We start from the raw sequence: 21,133 nt of genomic DNA, 5'->3' as shown, positions 1-21,133 counted from the left end.
AATTCACTAAATCCCAAGCTATGGCAAAGTCAATGCATCTAATATTATTTGCCATCAAAAACTTCCAAAACTCGCTTATAAACAGACTGAATTTCTGGGGACAAAGTGGAGCAACAACTGGTGATTAAGACAGAATATTATTTGATTCATGTGATCAATTATTAGACGCAGGTCACCAAGCTATGTTACACAGACGCACACAGCTCAGAGGAACACTGGTCCTGATGTGACTTTTTGGAATCTGGGTTTCCAATACATTTCTGGCGATTTTTGTTCTATCTTTGTTCTCCATTATAATGATAAAAATACAAGATCAAATTTGGACTCACTGGGCTTAGGATATGGCGAGTACCACACCATATTCATTTGAGTCCATATATCATTGGTCACCAAAACTCTGGGGACAAAGTGGAGCAATGACTGATGACTGACAAGCCTTTAGCATTTGGTCAATGTGATAAATTATTAGACGTATAGGTCATTCAACTATCTTACACAGACGCATACAGCAACATTGTTCTTGAATGTTTCCTTGATATGAATTTTGTTTTCGGATAGCTTCTGTCGATTTCTGCTTGATCTTTGCTCTCCGTTATGATATAATAAAAATAAATAAAAAAAAAGATAAAATCTGGACTCACTTAGGCTATGGCGATTACCACGCCTTGCCATATCCTACCAAATAGACGCCTATAGGATAGAGCCCAAATTGATTGAATTACTTTTCCTCTGACAGATGTGACAAAAGTCACATGTTTACGCATAAATAGTTGATCAAACAAAAAAGAATTTCAGCTTCGGGATACCTTTATTTCGAATTTTATCATCACACTGTGCGTAATATCATCTCCCAAGTGTTTACTGCTGTACATTATCGCACACGACCTGTAATTTGTTTCCACCCCATGGTCTCATATATGACACAAATGGTGCCAAAGTGTGTGCACCTCAAGGAATTTATTGTGGTTTTCAGACTGAGCACCAACCAGCCGAGAACAGTCTGAAGGGGGGCGTGCGCCACAGCAGGGTACGACGCCAGGGCGGCCGTAAAGGCAGTCTAGCTCTCTGGCACGGCCGGATAAGTGTGTTAAGTGTATTTTCATCACCAAATGTCTAATAACCAATACTGTCATTGCCCAAACGGGGGTGGGGGTGCGAGGGAGTCGGTGTCTCTCTTTCCTTACTCTCTTTAAAGTTCAGCTACTCTTTTTACGCATTGAGTATCGTGGGTCACAGCATCCCTTTAGTCCCTAATCAATCACCGAAGCAAGGGTTCCGTTCCTGAGCTTTGAAATCAGACAAAAGCTCGCTTCCCTTCACTGTCCATCACTGCAGCCCCTTCCTCACAATTTGACCATCAAACTTGTCCCACTGCATGAGAGGCGTATTCTAATGAAAAACCTAACTTGATGTTTGAAATTAGAATCTTACAGTTTGTCATGCTACAAGCCTTCCCGATTAAATTAAAGGCCGGAAAATGTTATTTTGATTATTCTAATTAAATTCTAATATTTGTTCGCCTATTTGTTTTATCTCCAGCTCCTGGTGTGTCTCGTGCGCCTTTGGACACATGACAGAGCAGCAGCGTGATCACACCTACTTCACGTCGGTCAGGTGAGGTTTTACAGTGCGATACCGCGTGGAAATATGGCACAGTAATTAGGGTATCCACAATAATATTACAAATGAACCAGTACATTCGAAGATCTGAAACAGTTATAGTTTTTTTTTAAATCGCCAACTAGGAGACGTAGGCTTATAATAAATATTCTCTAGATAGAAGTGCAGTTGGAAATAGTTTTTTCCGCCTCTGAGTTTGTTCAGCGCCTTGTAGGAAAGCCTTGAAACCCTCCATGTGACTCCATGTGCAAAACAACAGCAACAGTTGAAAAGCACCCCAAGCCAAGCACCTGATCAGCCCTTTCATGTCGGAACCCACTCACCTATAGGCTACAGAGCAATACCGGGGTCCCAACGGGGGGCCACTAGAGGCACTGTCATTCACCTCTATTTACGCAGGGAAGAGGTATCCCACAGGCTAAATAGGATTCGATTAACATTTGCCTCTTTTAGTGGCTTTGAAAAAGGCACTTCAAATGTTGTCTTTTCTGTCAAAAACGCGCACAGACAATGGCTGGACGCTGGGTTTAAAATAAGCATGGCAAACGGGGGGTCTTTCACCTGCTAAGGAGACTATTATTATCTTCATTCAGAAGATTATTATTATCCTCCGGGATAAAGAAATCGCACAAGATAACATAATATGGCTTCAAAAGAGAAGGGAAATGAGAGTTGTTTGTGACTGCTTAGACATTTGTAACTACTCTAGATAAGATTTGGTGAACCGCTTACGATAACCCAGATAATTATTTTCGCCTTAATTTACGCCAAATTGACCAAGTCTTTGTAGTCCTGCATTTCATCGAATGAATGACAGCACAAACACAGGCATGTAGGCTAAAGGTATTACAGGCTGTATGACACTTGAGGCAAGAATGTGCTACTGAAACAGGCTCAATACCTGTTCTATTAACCTAACTTTGTAGACCTATGTGATTTAATAAAATTGTTTGAGCAGTTTGAGTATCAGAATAATAATTTTGAGGATGAGCTATGCATTATAGTCCTAAATATGAGTCCCACTATACTGGGACAAACTTATGGTTTGCTTGCGCTTCTCACATTTGCATCGAGTTATTCCTAAAGGGGGAAACATCAGTGTTACGCTGACGAACGTGACGATTTAGAGGGTCAATGATCTTATTGAAACTGGATATTACAGCCAAGAAAACAGAGGGGGCGAATGGAAAACAGAGAGAGGCATGATGCATACCTCGGCCTTTCTTTTAAAGCGACACTGAATCCCCGTGTCCAATCCATTACCGGGGGATGAAATTCAAAGTCAGAAACCTCGCTTGATGAGAAATAAATTAGTTGCATCACATGCTCTGTGTGGAGCGCCGCATCTACAAACACATTTCTGTCAAATCAATTAGTTACCACTGCATCCTATTAGGGTCATAATTCATGAGTCAAATCATGATATAAGACTTTTGAGGCCAAGGGCCGTCATAACGAAAAATCACTGTAATATTCCTATTGAGGCTTATAATGTGTCTGTGGTACTCAATAGTGAGTTGACAGTGACTTTATTGTGCTTTATGGTATTTAATTATCTCCAATGATATCACTATAATATTACTATAATATCTATAGCTCAGATATTATAGTAATATTATAGTGATATCATTGGATTACTCAATGGCGAGTTTATAGTGACTTAATCGTACTTAATGATATTGTAGATGTTATCACTATAATAGTACTATGGTATTCGTATAGGAATATCATATATTTTTGCTGTGATTTATGCATATCCTTCAAAAATGTATTATAGGGTTAATATAGGCTAGTTCTTATTCATTTGACCTCTGGACGTTTAAATCCTGAAAAATGTTATGTGTTTCACTGTATAATTTAAATATTTTCATGAAGTGACAACACATTTTATCCTGGATTAATTTAGAACTGAATTGAACTAAGCATGTCTTATGATTGCAATATCGAGATATTTTTTTATCGAGCGTGACATATGGGAATACAAAACACAAGCTATAGGCAAAAGAAATATGGTTGAAGAGGCAGTGGTAACACAAATAAACAGAACACTCCTACAAAAGTGTCAAATTGTTACTGATGATTTATAACCTTATCCTATAGCGACAGAGGAGTGAATGGGAAGGTTTGAGTTCTCAAAAAGCAAATAGCCTAAGCACACAAATTCAAAGAAAAAGACCTATAAAGTCTGATGAGGGGCTTTAAAATCAATTTGCCCCACATCCCCGCAAAAATATCTACGTTGAAATTTTCTTTGGCTTGTTGTCATGGTTAATTTGTAAACACACATTGCCTCAAACTATTTTCCAGCAAATCAGTGTAACTGTAACTAATTGAAAAATACTGCTAGGCTATACAATACAATACGTTTTATTGTTGTAGGTCCACACTGACTTGACCTATCAGCTAATGGAGACTTGTTTACGTGGTGTTGAAAGGGTGAAAAATAGAAGAGATAGATGCTGTTTGAGGAGAATACTGTGTGGCATTTACCTAGTTAGCCTTAATTTATGGGGCATGAAACATTTGGCTAAAACATGTTGAAAAGTATGAATGAAGTATGAAGCATGCCTGAAAGATTAACAGGTAGGAGCCCTAATTAGATGGTGAATGGTTAACTGCAGTTTCAGTCTGTTCTATCTGTCCCTTATGTTCAGTTGACCAACAGTCTAAAAATCTTCTAAAAAAAATGTATGTAGGAAAAGATTGGTGGCTGAATAGCTGAATTCTATGCAAACTAAAAGGGAGCCTTGTTTGGATAGGTAAACAAATCTGGAAAAAAAATCTTAGCCTGATATTACAGGCACATCAGCATCCAGCCCATACTCGAAAAGGTATTTCCTTTTACTCAACTATTAGAAGTTTACACAACTAGACCTACATAAAAAAAACTCAAACACAGTTCACACTGTGGGCCTATATGCTTTTTATAATCTGTAGTATCATCTATCTTCCAGCAGGGGGCATATTTGATACACAGCAGGATGCTAAAAGTGTCCAGTTGAATCTAACTTAGTTCATTAGTCATTATGTAAGACCAAGCATGATAAAATAGCAGTGGCCCTACATTCTCCTGCTATCAAGCTATTCTCTTATCAATTATATATAGACATGCTATTATTCTTGTGAATTTCACTGTACCAAGACAATGAATCAGTGCAATAAATATTCATGTTTCCTTTATTACTGAAATGTGTTTATGTATGTAAAACAGCACATAAAGAACATTTCTCTGTGCAAATACATTTGGTACCTTAACAACAACCACAGATTCTCATAAAAACCAACAACATTTTCTAGGTCCTCTTAAATAAATACAATAAGCTTACATTTTTCAAAGATACCCTATTACTTGTGTCAAATAAGAGGGTGAAAGTGCATCATCTAAAGTTGGAAAAAAGGTAGAAGAGGATGATTGAAGCAGGTGTGGGAGTCAGATTGGCGGAAGTTTGAGAATCATTTGTTGACGTGTTTTTGCCATTTCCCCAGCAACGAGGTAGGGATACAATGAGCGTGCAAGGGCAATAAGTGCTTGGATAAAACCACTCGGGTGTCCTAGTCATCACGAAATTGAACACTTTGAATGCTAAATGCTGACAGGAGGGTCAAGGGGCCATAGTGTAATGCATTATTCCCATTCACAAGCTCAGTGGACCACTGTACATTAGAATGTCACTTTTATATCTAGGGCCACATTTTAAAGGCGTTACACTGTACCACCAGTAAGGTATCACTTTTTGTTATGCCATATTTAAGAATGTAGTATTATAAATAAATAACTGTATATTGTAGCGACAACTACAATACACAGAATTTACAGACAGTGCACAGTAATATTCATACTAAGATGTTAGGCCAGAATAGGCCTTGAGTTTCAGTTTTTCCATTACATTGCTTTGTCTAAAGTTGCTTTCTTTGAAACACTAAAAAAGTCAGTTCAAGGTCCATATTCTGATATTGGCTGCCATAATGTGCTGCTGAGGCAACAGCCCCCAAATAGACCAGATTCTATTAATTGCAGTTCAGTAAAGTTCAATATTTGCAGTGTGGAGATATTGCACTAACACAAACTTTCTGGGCCCATATTCTAGTATTTTATTCTTCCACGTCTCTGAATAATCTCAGCCACACACAGGCAGCTGATGGGGCTTTTTAAGTTCCCAGAGTGAACTATAACCTCTAACCAGACGTCGTCATCGTGTCTGACCTGACAGGATACACATAAACCATAAAAAATATCAATTCTCACTTGCATCTTTGAAAGAAACCATTGCAGAAGAGAGATGCTTTTTGTCTTATAAACAGGTCAAAGCAGGTTTGAATCGAGCTTCAGCCCACCACCTGTGGAGATAGTGAACTGAAGGTAGACTTAAACCCAGATTCTACCTGTTTAGACATACACACACACGCAAAAATCGCTTCAGCTAGACCTTTCTTCAAAGCCAGATGTGAAAAGCCACATTCTTCACAAGTATAAATAGCTGCAGAGATGGGAGGCAGCTCCATGTTGGAGACCCTGTTTCCAACTTCCTTTCTCTGTCAGATCTGTAAATGATGTGACAGGAAGAGGAAATACTCCCTGACATCCCAGCTGGATGCTGGCTGTGACAGGAGGCCCATGCATGATTATCATCATGATTAGGGCCTACCATGAAGTTTGATTGAACTTCTGATTGATTGCTTGAGCAGCTGATTGATTGATGGTCGGGCAACTTTGGAGAGCAACGAGGTGAGGCACACAAGTGAAGAGACACGACGACCTGCGTTTAAAAAAAAAAAACATTTAAAAGGTGTCGCTCCACCCTGGCGTAGACCTACCAGTAGCCTAACATGCACAAAAAAGATAACAGACCGTGGGTCACTTGAAATCTCTTCCAATCACTTTGAGCTTTGCTATGGACTTGAGATGGGTGGGGTTTGCATTTCTGCATCAGTGGAAATGATGGCATTCTCCAGGAAAAGTTCACTCGATGACAGAAAAGCACAAGGACTAGAAGCATTTAACCCAGGTCTGAAAAATAATCACACCTATCCAGTTTTACACCAGTCTCCAGTTCTCTGTGTAACATCTATACTTGTGGACTATTTACAGCTTTGATTGTGTATATAATTTCTTTTTCACTGAATGACATTTTAGAGGCTTCTCAAATAACCGTATAGGCCTTGATATAAAACAAAACAAAATCCATCATCTCAAAACTCAGAAGTGAAATATCTGTACAATACAATAGTGCTTTGTTGAGATATAAGAGTGAATCATGGACAGTTATCATACAGTGAGTGGCATAGTGGCATATGCATATTATTTAGGGGATGAGGGAAGGGGGGGGGGGGGGGGGCAAACCCTGGAAATGAGCACTTCACATTCAGTCATCAAACCAACCATAGCTTAGTCCTACACCAAAAGAGGGTCTAAGTCTTGGGAAAGTTCACTCATCAAGACACCTAGCCAACTAGGCATACTGCAATTTCAAGTGCATAACTTAAGTACAAGATTATCAAGGATCATGTCGGCCTATTGCTCCAAACAAGATGAAGGCCTTTGGGTGTTTGCTATACTGTCGAAAGGCCATTTTTGGACGATATTTATTCCTAGAAAAAAAGTAAAGGGAGCAGGAGTATCAGTTGCCAGTAGTATGTACATAATCACACACCCACGCACAACAGTAATCTTCATCGTCAGTCATAATCATCATCAGGCGTTTCTCCGGGAGTTACTGGTGGCGGATGAGCGGCCTGTCTCGTGGTCGGGTCTGTATTTGAGCCAGCAGATCAGCCATGTGACGACCACCGAGAACATGGCCAGGATGCTGGCTACCGACAGGCAAATGGGTCCCGCTGGCGAGGGAGGACTGCTGTGACTGTGCACAAAGATCAGGCCCATGAACAGCAACACCAGCATGGACAGAAAGGAGAAGATCACGCAAACGCAGCCGGTGGTCAGCGCCACTCGCTTACAGCTCTGACAGCTGTCGTAGCGCACCGAGTCCTGGGAGAGGGTCGTGGCCGTGGACACGGTGGTGGACGGGGTCGCCTGGCTGGCGGTGGACGCCCCCGACGCCTCCTCCCGGCGGAGGGCGATGAGAGCGGGGTGCAGCGGGGGAGGGTACGGCGGCAAAGCGTCCTGAGGCAGCGGGTCCGAGTCGATGTAGAGCGGAAAATCCTCCGTCACCTTGGTGTTGTTGGGCAGGTTTTGTATCCGGTAGTCCGGCACCGGGGTCCGGTGGCGACAGACGGGGCAGCTGATGCGCCATGGCCGCTCCTCCCGGAGGTGCAGCGTGTTCAGGCACTCCTCGCAAAACGTGTGCAGGCACTCCAGGATCTTGGGAGCCCGGCGGTCAAGGTCGAAATAATTGTAGCATATTTTGCATTCATACTCCTCGTAGGGAAACGCCGAGGAGGCTTCGCCGGGGGGTTCCGCTCCGTTTGATGCCAAATCTACCTCTGCCATGTCATCTTTCGCCATTCACATTCTCCGGTGAACACAAAGGGAGCTGGCGGACAGATGCTGATGACGGTGCACGTCTCTCCTCTCCCCCACCTCTCCTCCCCGTTCATGGAAACGCCATCATCCCAATGCAGGCGTTTGATGTGCTTTTATAATCCCCACAACGTCCTTTATAAAGATCCAGGCGTCTGCGTCTGAGCCTAAATGGTCGGGATCCCGCTTAAATATTAAAAAGGTCTCATTTCGTGCTCGGTTGTGTGGGAATGGATGATGTAATGGTGGTGACTCCAGTGCGAGGGCTCATCCATCCAGAGAGTGTGCGCATCCCACAAAACAGAGAGGGGGGGCGGTCAGTCGCTCACAGCTCACGGGTGTTGTTCTCTCGGTTTCCCGTTATAGTTCCTCTAGCTGGAGAGAGAGTGTTGTTGTTGTTTTCAATCCGTTTGGTGTGGAGGACTTATAGACACAGACCAGACGATCAGTCCCCTGCTCGATCGCACTTACCCAGCATCCCAGACAAAAGGATGCGCTAATTTGCTTAAATCAATCAGGGGCGTCAATTCACTGAACCCAAAGCCACAGCAAAGTCCCTGCATCTAATTTACCACTCAAACTTCCAAACCAAACTTACATCGACCTAAATTTCTGGGGACAAAGTGGAGCAATGATCGATGACTGACAAGATATTAGCCAATATTTGGTCAGTGTAATAAATGAAAACAGATAGCTCAATTAGCCTGAGTTTCTTTGGTTAGGGTAGTGGTTCTATAAAGTAGGCCTACTACGATGACTCAAATAAACGTGATATGTTAACATTAAAAATTGGTAAATCAGAATAAAGAATCCATTGTGGTTGTTAAAAAGTTATTTTAATACTGATACTTTCATACCTTCTTAAATGGTTCTTTACAGCACCATAATGAATCTATCATATAGAACCATGTGAGCATAATGCTATAGAGAACCTTTCTAAATTGTTCTGCTATGTCCATCAAAACAAATTTTCTGGTATAGAGCCCTTTTTGTTAACAAGGGTAGGTCACCAAACTATCTTGGATAGACGCAGAGCAAACATTGGTCCTGATGTGACTTTTAAAAGATGGCTTCCAAATAGTTTTGTGAAGATGTTTGCTTGATCGTTGCTCTCTAGTATAATACTAAAAACTACAAGATCAAATTTGGTCTCAGTTAGTTAGGCTGAGGTAGGTTATGGCGAGTACCACACCTTCCCATACCCAATTGACATCCATCAATACTGCTTGCAATAGCCTCACATGGTCAAATGACATGGTCAGTAAAAAGTGATGAAGTTGCTATAGCCTATGACAGTTTGCTAACATAAATTATCCTATGATACATACATGGCCTACAGTCCATTTAAGACTTTATCTCATCCGCAGGTGAAGTGACAATTGGGTTTAAGTTTTTATTTCAGCTTCCAGAGAGACAGAAGAGGGTGGCACTAGGCATCAGTGACTGACAAACATTTTTATAACAAGACCTTATAAGACCCCTATTGGATTTTGTCCCAGGAAATCCAAGGACTGTTGTTGTTGATTTTGTATTGATTTGTATAACTGTCTACTGTACATGAGTGAGATAATAATGGTAAGAGTGAAACATATGACTGGAATAATCATTCTTATAGATTCTCCAAGTGGGATAATTTCTAGTGAATTCAATCATAGTGAAATTAAACTATTCTCCATTTTACTCTGGCATCCCCTGAAACCTCATCCAATCCCTTGAGAACAATTGATCTACATTATGGCCGGTGACCTCCAAGTAGCATTTGGCCATGGAATCCTCCTCCAGTTGTTACTGTTTTGAGATTTCCTTTAGCATGGTGTAAACTATTACTAGATGTCTGGTGGTGGGGAGACAACAGTGGGGACAGACGCCAGTTCTAAGGAACACCAGGAACCACTTCAAGGACCATATTGCTTATAGCCTGCAACATCCAGTTTTAGAGCTGCTAGTCATCACAATGTTGGTGATGATGGAGAGTTTTCAAGTTGTCTCTCTCTTTATCTAAAATATTTGTAGTCACATTTTCTGAAAGTGATATGCTACATTCCAAAGTGCCCCCCCCCTCCCCCCCCCTCTCACACACACACACACACACACACACACACACGTCTACTGTCACTCAGTTATTGAACAAAAGGGCTTGCAGATTAAAAAAAAAGAATTTGTGAAAAATTAGCTCTGTCAAATCAAAATGCTCAAAAAACTACTTGACTAGAATCTTACAAGTGTAGACTGTTTTTTACAGCTGAAAGCCTAAATCTAAAGCCCTTATTTGGCTCTGGATCAATCTTTCTCTCAGTCAAATCGACAGTTTAATAAATGAATCTCATATTTGCCTTATTTTGGGCCTTTAAGGATTACTAACTTTCTTCATGGAATATCTTTACATTACCTACTGTGTGTGAGATGTGATCCTGCAGCTCATTGAGCAAGGCGCTAACTCTGTCAGGGTGAGGAGTTCGAGTCCCACTGACTCCCCCATGGTGCTGTAAGGCACTCTGGATAAAAGCGTCCAGCAAATGTCATGTGTTCTGATATGTGAACCATCCCAGTCTAAAGGTCGGGACAAACACTACTCAACTTACTCAAGACTACCTGTCCTGCCCCCTTCTAGCCCCGCCCCCCTGCGCACACCTGTTACAGCCGCACCTGAGCGCAACTCTTTCCACCTGCGCCTGGGATGCGCCCTCCACTATTTTCAAGTCTGCCTCAACCCGCTCCTGCACTCCTTCAAGTTGACTTGACATGCTAGAGCTCTTGGTTTACCTCCATGATCCGGAGCTTGTGGCCCGGTTCCAGAGAAGATGCGGACTCTTCCTCATCGAGGCCGCGCATCACAGCGGAGGGAAGACGCGCGTCTCGACGGGAACCCAAACCCACGCTGACAAACCACGTGGACAGCTGAAGGACAGACGCGACCACCAAGAGAAGCATTCAAATTGTAACGTTAAATATGAGGAAAATGGAGGTGCCGTTGGTGTAAGTCGTTCACTGCAAAAAATGTTCATCTCAGCAAGTCATTTAATGTTGTATTGAGTTTTAAAATTACATTTTTCTTAAAATAAGAGAAAAAACAATCGTCCGATGGGGTGAGATATTACCATTTATTTGCATTTGTTTCCCACGCAAATCAACTTTGATGAATCGCCTTATTTCAAAACATTGTCACTTGATTCTTGAAAAATTAAAAAAGAAAAAGTCAAAAAGTCAAACTGCATTGAAAACAAGTGAAACAGGTTAGAAAAATAAGATTTGAGGACAGAATACTATAACTTTAAGATTAAGATGGACATTTGGATTTATTTTAAGTTTATGCAAATCACACTGACTGGCTTTTCTCGTTTGTCTAGCTGTCTGTCTCGGCCTTCAGATTGTCTGCAAGATTACAAGTTGTGTGGGGTGTTTACATTCTGGTCAATCTCTTTATTTTCCAACACCCTTCATTTATTAACAAAGTGACAGTGACTTTAACTCGTCTGACCAAAGTTGCTTTCTGGCATAAAACTAATGATTGTATTATTCCCCTGCAATTTGGCGTTTTTAATCAGAGGATATCATCTTTCATTTCTTTAAATGCTTCTGAAGATTATCAATCCAAATAGCCTACTGCCTTTGTCTGTCTATTAGCTGCAGTATATGCCTATATTAGAAACAAACTGCAAGTCAGAAGTGTTTTGCCTGAGGTCAAACTGACAGAAGCAAAGCAACTCGTTTTAAGGTGGGTCTATATACAAATACAGTATCTTACTGTGATCGTTGAAAGCTGTTTATTTAGCAATGATCTCAACATAAGGAGATAACTTGACGTAGGCTCTTGAGATTGAACAAGATGGCTCTAGTCCTAAAAAGAAAGTCGAAATAGATTTTGTATGGCAGGGTCACCTCTATGTTTACCACAAGTCTATAAAACACTAACTGTATGAAACAGCTGCAAAAAGATGCTGAGATCCTGGCTTGATGCCATTACTTTTGTCAAACCCCTCCCACACTGCATAGAGGAAAGGGGCGTAGCAAACGGAGTGTATGCACTGGACTGTGGGATGAGCCTGGAGGACCAAATGACGTCATGTCAGGAGGTCGCCATCTTTATGCACCTGGCCCCTTAATATCTTGTGGTCACAGGTGTTTGTTCCCTTGCAGGGCCATGGCAGGCCTCAGTATGAGGTGAGGAACTGGCTGCTCTACTTCCTGTTCCTGCTCTCAGCAGGTCTGGGACATGAATTCTTCTACATCACCTGTTTGCCCTGCATCCACTGGAACCTGGACCCCTTCCTCTGCCGCCGCCTCATTAACATCTGGGCCGTAAGTCACAGGCAGTGCGTGTGTATGTGTGTGTACAGGCGTGTTGGAGGGAGAGGCTTGAGTATCTGCATGCCTATCTGTCGGCCTACCAGTCTGACCACCTCAGTGTGCTCACACGCTGGCTGTCAGTCTCATGTCCATCTGTTTCACAATGCCACCTCTCTTCTCTCTGCCCGTTCCTTCTCCCTCTCTTCACCTTTCAACCTCCTTTCATCCTTCTCCCCTCTCCCCTCCGTCCCCTGGGTGACCTGTCTCTGACACCACCATGTCCATGTCCCCAGGCCTGGGGCCAGAAGGGCCAGGCAGGCCGGGGCCCCTGACAGGGCCAGAGGCCACACATGAGGACACATCAATGGAAAAAGACAGAATCTCTCCCTAAGATGTTTATTCGAACAGAATGCAGTGTATTACGATGACACCCTGAAAAACATGTCAAATACATTCCCAGAAGGAGTGCGTTTGACGTGTCAAGAGACACGCACACAGACACACAGACAGCCATACACTCTCATTCCCACAGAGTGTGTGATGGGCAGTGTGTTTGTGTGCCCTTTGTGTCCTCGCCCCGAGCGCATGGTGGGTGCCCTGTGTCTGAACCCCTTGTTTGGGCCCCCAGGGGAGGAGATGCCATTCTTCTGGAGTCCTGACTGCACCAGACCCTTGTAACTCAAACACTGCTCCTTTCAACCACACATAAACACACACACACACACACACACACACACACACACACACACACACACTCTTGCCAACAAAACGCACTCATTCCCCTCCCTCTAGTTAGACATTACCAATTTTCCTCTGTGTTCTCCTCCCCCTAATCTACCAGCAGTGTGTTTTATTGGCCTCATCACTGCTCCGAGCTTTCTCTCTCTGGACCCACCATTTGGTCTGTCAGCCCTCGGGGCGCGTCACACCAGACATCTAACAGCACCCTGCCATTGTGCTGGTGGAGTTATCTAAGGTTCACAGACTGCATGCACACACACATACACACACACGCATGCACACAAACACAAAATAGCCAAACTCACACCGACAATTGAAGTGTAAATATGCAGAATAAGACCATGAACATACACATTGTAGGCGCACATAAATGCACATAAACACACAATCTAAGCATCTGTGTGTATGTATGTATATATACACACACACACACACATCAATGTGCACGTGCATATGCACACTAGTGTCCTCGACTACCCTCTGTTGGCATACTTGCAGGGTGACTTTGGTTGACTTAGAAAACAATGACTGTCATTAACCATATGGTCATGAATTACATTAATGTGTTATACGGTATTAATGTAGCTTATTATGCAAATCATAAATTTAATGTGCTGTCAGGAATATCAAAAAGTTGTACTTTGCATAATGGCAGATAGGGCATACACTAAGATAGAGATTACTGAAGAATGTTTAGAAAGATAGTGTGCTCATTGCAGCTTGAAAACAAAGGAACAGAAAATCATTAACAAACTATCAGCTATAATCAAGCGAAGACTTGTATAACTGGTGCCATTGTGCCCGCTCAGCAGAACAGACACTGTACAAGGCTATGGAACAGTAATATTACAACATAAAATAAAACAACACAAATGTATCTTAAAAAGAACACCAGAGGATTGCAAGTCCATGAGCAGGTCAGCAAAGGCTAAGTGCAACTTCAAACTGGACCCAAAAGGACGACTGCTGGCCCATTAAAGCCTTCTCAGTAAATTGCAGGAGCCATGCTGTGGGGATATGGCACACTGGCTCCGCAGTCCCACTCCACAGTGATATTATGGAGGTAAATGTTATATATTTGCAGCAAACACTTCTTAGTTCAAGGGAAGGGGCAGTAGCATGACTCCCAGTACAACTAGACCAAACTCTATTATTTGCTGTGAGTGGTTCCACTCTCATTCACTAAGTTATACTTTCAGTGGCTCTATTGTTAACACTCTGAAGATCTTTATAACACAAAATGTGTTATTTTTAGAACTCGTATTGTTGCAATATTGTGCACAGAAGTTGCCCTGTGTCAATTTGTTATCACCAGTGTTGGAGAATATTTTCACTACATGTAACTATAAACTACATTTTGCAGTAGCTTGGTGGTAGTTCAGCTCAATTCAACTTCAGATAGTGTTTTTAGATGTTTAGTTATTTTGGGGGATTTTGGAGGCATAGTTAACTCCTGAAACTGCCAAAAAAAAAGGAATAGCATTTTTACATCCTTTTTATTTGTTTAATTTCTTTTTAAATCACTGCCTCTTATGTCTTGATTCAACCTTTTACTCTTTGATTTTAACAAAACTATATGTCTCCTAAGCTTAGCTTTACCGTAGTTCAACTTCTTCCAAAGTGTAGTAACTGGTGGCTTGTAAAACTTTGAAAGTAGCCTCTCCAACCCTGGTTATCCTACCTGAGCTGTCACGCACTGTAAAACTATAAACTAGTGGCCAAACCAGCTACTGATCGTATCACTATGGAACAAAACAAACATCTGTGTGTGTGTTCTTCATACAAACACTGACCTGTGGAATAGCCCCTCTTCCCTACACGCACACACAGTCCAATCCCACACACTCACTCACTCCTACCCGCATGTTGACAGATCAAAGTCCAAAGCCACACTGGGCTCGATCAATACGCTTATTCACAAGAAAACACACACACACACACACACACACACACACAAAATCTAGCGTGGCTATCTGTGTGTGTGTGTGTGTGACCTGACCTATCTTTAACTCTTCTCCTCATGTGACCAGGCTGTCCCTGGGTCAGTCCTTTGATGTGACCCATACAAAGACACCAATGAGAGGCTGGGGTGATGGCTTTACTGGGAACAGTTGGACTTGGTGTTTTTGGTTATGGAGTGTGTAGGGGACGGGGCGGGGGTATCATATTATGCAAGCACTTGGAAGTAGTGGGCAGCCGCAACAGTGTGTTGGCAAAGAAGCAAATCTAGATGATGTAAACACAGTATTGCTTGTATGAATACACTGTCATAGTGAATGGACGGACTCACAAGTGCTAAATGGTTGTACCACTGTCTCTCCTCTGTGTACAGTGCAGTACATGGTACCGAGTATTGTGTGTGTGGGTATAGTGTGGGTACATGCAAATGTTAGAATAGTGAACTTAATATTCAGCCATGACTAGAGGCAAGGACAGATGGACATTTGTGGAAAGAACAAGTCACTTATTGTAGTAAGGAGAGATATTCTGCCTTTGTCCCTTCCGCCCTCCTCTCTCTGTCTCTCTATCTACTGTCTATCTACTGTACTGAGCTAGCTCGTTATCTCTCTCTCTCTCTCTCTCTCTCTCTCTCTCTCTCTCTCTCTCTCTCTCTCTCTCTCTCTCTCTCTCTCTCTCTACTGGTTTAAATTATTCTCTCTCTCTCTCTCTCTCTCTCTTCTCTTCTCTTCTCTTCTCTCTCTACTGGTTTAAATTGTACTCTCTCTGTTTCTCTCTCTCTCTCTATGTGTCTCTCTCTGTCTCTACTGGTTTAAGTTGCTGCGCGAACACCAGGTCAGTAGACCTACTTTTATATCTCATTTGCCATGGTAACAAACATTTTCTAATTACAGTGTCAGTAGAAATGGTAATAACAACCTCTTTATTCTCTCCCTTAAACACACACATTAGTCTCTCTCTCCCCCTCTGCTCTCCCGCTCTGCTCCTTGCTAAGACAGCCATTCATTAAATATACAAGGCAGAGCCTTAAATAAACCTCTAGCTGGAGCAGCCTGCCCCTCTGAGTGCCACTGGGGATCTCATGAAAGAGAATAGGCAGCACATTTGGCAGGACACACACCCATACACCCTCCCCATACACACACACACACGCACACACACACCTTGCACTGAGTGTGTCATTGTGTCAAGAGCGTAAGCCCTCTGTCTCCCCACCAGCTGAAGACGCTGTGTCAGCAAACCATGCCTAATTCGATTCCTAGTTTCCTACAATAGATTTTGTTACTGTACGACTGCAGTATCTGCAGTTTTTATCAGGGCGGGTCTCCACTCCCGCGCAGGTTTTTTTTTTCTTCTTTTTGTGGAGATGGTGATTACTTATTTATGAAAGTGTGTGGTTAGTGTTATTACAGCATAGGCTAATCACGACTCTACTTCCTCTGCTCATTCCTTTTTATCATCTTCCTCCATCTCCATTTTCTGCTTTTGTGGCCAGCAGAATGGAGAATCAAATGTTAGCAATGCTCTTCTGTTGTCCTTTTGTTATTCAGTTGTAGTGATGTTATGGTGCTTATGACACGTGATGATTTTGCTGCTGACTTTGATATGTTAAGCCTACAATACTGTGAGAAAAGAAAACAATATCAAACTAGGATAGTTACTTAACTGAGAATGTCTATTTTTACTTGATCAGACTATTTACCTTTAAAACAAAGTACTAGATGGCACAAAAAAGCTGTTTGGCCATAAATATATGGCTAAGCTCACTTGGTACTTGAACTAGGATCTTCTATGTAAATTCTTAGTACTGTATAAAGATCCTACATAAAAAGGTTCAATGTAGCCCCGAAAAGTGACCAGAATGTTTATATACAACACCACAAAAAAAGAATCTTAAAAAGAAAGAAAATCTTTTGAATAGAGTTCAATCCATATTGATTAAAGATGCTGATGGCCAGGATTCAGTATCTTCTATTTTGAAGTATTTAGAGTGTGTTTCCCCAGAATTGTATTTTTGGCAGGGTGGAAAAGCTTCTAATTCAGCATTTAGACAATGAGACACTAAAACTCTCCCTTGAAACTAATAATAATAATAATAATCCATAACCATGCATACTTGTGTGGAATCTGATCAAAATATCACATAAGAATCAATTCAGGTTAAGGTCTTCCCAAAGACAACAGGTCATTGACGAATTCTATGTTGGCCTGATATATCAGCAAACAGATATTTGGTCTAACCCTACTTCTAACATTCAGATCTCTCTCCTCTCCTCTCCTCTCCTCTCCCCTCCTCTCCTCTCCTCTCCCTCAGTTGGTGATGTATGTCGGCCAGGTGATGAAGGATGTGCTGAAGCTGCCTCGTCCTCTGTCGCCCCCGGTGGTCAAGCTGGAGACGCGTGTCGACGCCGAATACGGCCTGCCCTCCACCCACGCCATGGCCGCCACCAGCATCTCCTTCACCCTCCTGCTCAGCGCCACCTCCAGGATACAGGTGGGCGTCACCGCTGGCGTCTCCACTGGCACCGCACACGTTGTCACTCCTGTGAATGATCAGTGGAACAAAATGGCATCGATGTTCAATGTTCTTGTCATCCTTTTGCTTGATGAAATCAAACTAGTGGGAATACTTCCATCCAGAGAAAGTAAACTTTACTGGCATCAACTTATTTTTTGATAACTGCAATATTATTACTGAAATTGAAATAGTAATTGGTAAGTGATGTACTCCTGCCTGCCTTCCTATGAGGGCTATGAGGCCGAGGCTTTTGTTTCCGGGGCTAAGTAGACGTTGAGCCATAGTTGTAACGCTGATTTGGTGTCTCAGAAGTAATGCCAATGGACACTGTTCCTTTAGAGTGAGGCAATAGTCAAAGTTAAACTGGGAAGGACTAAGCAAAACAACAAAATGAACAGCTACCCTCCAATAAAAGAGTTTGTAAAAGAATTGGAGGTACTGTGGTACTGGAAGCCTGTGGAGGGAGTTTGTTTACTGGTATAGCTGCGTGGGATGAGGGGTGTGGCCCTCCTGTCCATCACCCAGTCCTGACTGAGCTGTTGGACAATGGGCAGGGAGGGGCGGAGCCGGCAGTCACCATCAGTCACCATCAGCCACACCCACCCAGCTGCTGTTTGGTCTTCTGATGGACTCAACTGAGTCAATGACTGTCAATCTACATCTCCACCTCCCTCCTTCCCTCACTTTTTCTCTCCGTTTTATCTCTCTCACTCAGCCGCCAAATCAATAAAAGTCTCAGTCAGTGGCTCAATCAAGCTCTGTGTTCAGTCACTTGACGTGCCGAGTCGCCTATAGGTAAATTTAGAAAGCGCTGCATCTTTCACTCGGTAGTTTACAGTCCATACAGCTCTCAGGCTGATTTTGCTTTGCAGTCACATCCTTTTGGCTACTCTGCCATCACATTTTCTTGCAATACTGCTCTCAAGGTCAGAGAAATCAACTCAACTCGAGAGACCCACATACAGTAGAGCACTTAACTGCGGCATAAATTCCTCAAGGATTCCCTTGAAAGGGCACACATAGCTATAGATGAGTAGTGGGCTGTTGCAGAGGTCTTGAATAGCTCGAGGCCCTGGGGCGACTTTCCTGGTTCCCGGAGCAGGTCGGAGGTCACGACAGTCAATCACAGAGTGACCCCCTCCTGTCCCTGGCATCCTTTGTGCCCATTCAAAAAAAAAACCTCTTCATGAACTGCCAGTGAATAGGCTTCCAGCTGCAAAAGACAGGAAAAGACACAGGAAAAGGAGCGAGAAGAGGAGGGAGGGGGAGGGTGGAGGAGGTGAATGAATACACAAGGCCTCTCTTCTCACTGTTATTGAAATGGAGGGGGGAAACAAAAACCTGCCGCCATAGGTAAAGCAGGGAGGGAGGGAGGGGAGGGAAGAGAAGACGGAGTGGACAGTAGAGGAATAAAGGAGCGATGACTTGATGATAGGCCGTACGTCAACCTGGTAGAATGGACGGCTGGCAGAGGGAAGATTTATACGTCTTCGTTAAGAGGATTGACGAATGGACGATTCGATTACAAACTAACAAGAAAAAGAGGAGGATGGGCTGAGGGGGGGAAAGGAAGGTAAAAGAAGTGGAGGATGACAACTGTTTTTGTGTCTGCTTGGTGGAATGTTAGGAATTTTAGGATGGTGCCATGACACATTGCACACAACTACTTTCACAGATTTGATCTTTTATCACATTATCAAGGAGTGCTGTTTTGTCTGTTTTGGTCAAATGGTTTCTGAATATTAGTTTCTGTGATTGTTCATGATGTGTGTGTGTGTGTGTGTCTCAGTTCCAGTTTGAGGTGGGTCTGCTGATTGCAGTAGTGCTGTCCTCTCTGGTGTGTCTGAGCCGTCTGTACACTGGCATGCACTCAGTTCTGGTGAGTTAGTCTCTCTACACACACACACACACACACACACACACACACACACACGCTACAGTATAAAACATTCAAACCCAATGCAGGATTCATAATTCATATCTGCGTCTGGTTAGACTGTCTGGCTGAGGCTCTGATCCAGGAGTCCCGTAGTCTAATTCAACATGCACTTTATGTAGAGTCTTTCATTTAAAATTATGCATTTTATTGATGACATTGTGTTTAGTCGCATAAACAGTTATTACAGACTCAGTAATCCTTAATTACACATTTATCAGCGGTAACCTCACCACTGAATAGTGCTTTATGAGTATGAATTTAGCCAATAGTGTTGGCTGCAAGTTTTAAAGAAAAAGAAGTGACAACTCATTACTGGCTCTTTGTAGGAGACACATTTTCTGAATATACAAATAGTAATGTATTCAGGAGTTAATGTATGCATTACTGTACCAGTAATACCACATTACTAGTTCATTCTTGCCATTGTCTCCTCTATTCTGCCTTTAGGATGTGATCTGTGGCGCTCTGATCTCAGCCATCCTGATGCTCCTCACTTACCCATACTGGGAAACCTTCGACCACTTCCAGCTCACCAGCCCCATCTCCCCCGCCGTGGCGTTGGTACTGCCCCTCCTCCTCAGCTACACATACCCCGAGCTGGGCCATTACAGCACCACGCGGGGGGACACGACCACCATTCTAGGAGCGGGAGCTGGGTCCTCCGTGGGATACTGGGTGAATGAGCAGCTCGGGCAGACTTTTGAGCCCCGTGGGGTGTTACCCGTACCCCTACCCACACTGACAGCAAATGCCCTGGCGATAGGCACCGCCCGCTCCTTGGTGGGCGCTGTGGCATTAGTGGGAACTCGACAAATAGTGAAGACGGTGAGTCTGTGGGCGTTGTATTTTTGGTACGGAGTGCCACAAAGTGACAGAAATGCCAGGAGGAGGAGAGAGATTGAAGTACCGTACAAGTTTGTCACATATACATGTGTTGGCCTCGTCAATTCTATATTGGTCAATAGAGTCTTCATTCTACTGGGGCTATGATCCAATGGTGTAATACTGATATGACTGTGGTACATAAGGATCTTGTTGGCTCCTTAAAATGTACAATGCCAAAAATGTACCTCATATTTATCTCCATATACATCAAAAATACTTTTTTTATAAAAGTTAAAACTTTTTCATGTAAGTGAGCCGTTTCAGTTGGGAATGATTCACGTGTGTGTACTTGTGACTGACCTGTAACTGTGAGCTGAAAGCAAATAAAATAGTTTGCTCACATAACAATGTTGACATTTTTGTTCAATTTATTAAAACAATTCTTGATTTGACCAATGTTTGTATTTTGTGGTGGTCTAAACCAGTGATTCTCAACCTTTTTAATATCAAGGACCCCTAATTTAGTCCACATTAGGGCCACGGACCCACATTTGATTATATTTTTTCTTGCGGACCCAAATCTGAGAATATTTTTATTGTTAGATATGATTTTGTCCAGATTTCCTTGACTATCTGTATTGTAGGCAGAGAGATAACAGTGAAACTATGATGAAAACAGTCATTCTTCTACATTCTCTAATTGTGTTGAATGAAATAATAATGAAACATTGGTAATCAATTTGCTGAGGATCCCCTGGCACCCCCT

The 21,133-nt window shown here is 42.6% G+C and overlaps 2 protein-coding genes across 2 annotated transcripts; one reads left to right on the top strand and one right to left on the bottom strand.

The window, feature by feature from the left end:
• Positions 1–7,312: 7,312 nt before the first annotated feature.
• On the bottom strand, positions 7,313–8,153 carry rnf228 (ring finger protein 228). The gene has a single exon (XM_071919625.2). The coding sequence runs from the start codon at positions 8,081–8,083 to the stop codon at positions 7,313–7,315; it is 771 nt and encodes a 256-aa protein (XP_071775726.1). The 5' UTR covers positions 8,084–8,153.
• Positions 8,154–10,762: 2,609 nt separating this feature from the next.
• On the top strand, positions 10,763–20,819 carry sgpp2 (sphingosine-1-phosphate phosphatase 2). Its single transcript, XM_071919653.2, has 5 exons — positions 10,763–11,074; positions 12,236–12,397; positions 17,400–17,579; positions 19,393–19,482; positions 19,990–20,819. Exons 1-5 carry the CDS (start codon positions 10,841–10,843, stop codon positions 20,530–20,532), a joined length of 1,209 nt encoding a protein of 402 aa, XP_071775754.2. The 5' UTR covers positions 10,763–10,840; the 3' UTR covers positions 20,533–20,819.
• Positions 20,820–21,133: the final 314 nt, after the last annotated feature.

The sequence above is a fragment of the Centroberyx gerrardi genome, chromosome 6, assembly GCF_048128805.1.
Source record: "Centroberyx gerrardi isolate f3 chromosome 6, fCenGer3.hap1.cur.20231027, whole genome shotgun sequence".
Taxonomy (NCBI): domain Eukaryota; kingdom Metazoa; phylum Chordata; class Actinopteri; order Beryciformes; family Berycidae; genus Centroberyx; species Centroberyx gerrardi.
The sequence above is the reverse complement of the archived record's forward strand: the minus strand, read 5'-3'. Positions and strand labels throughout refer to the sequence as shown.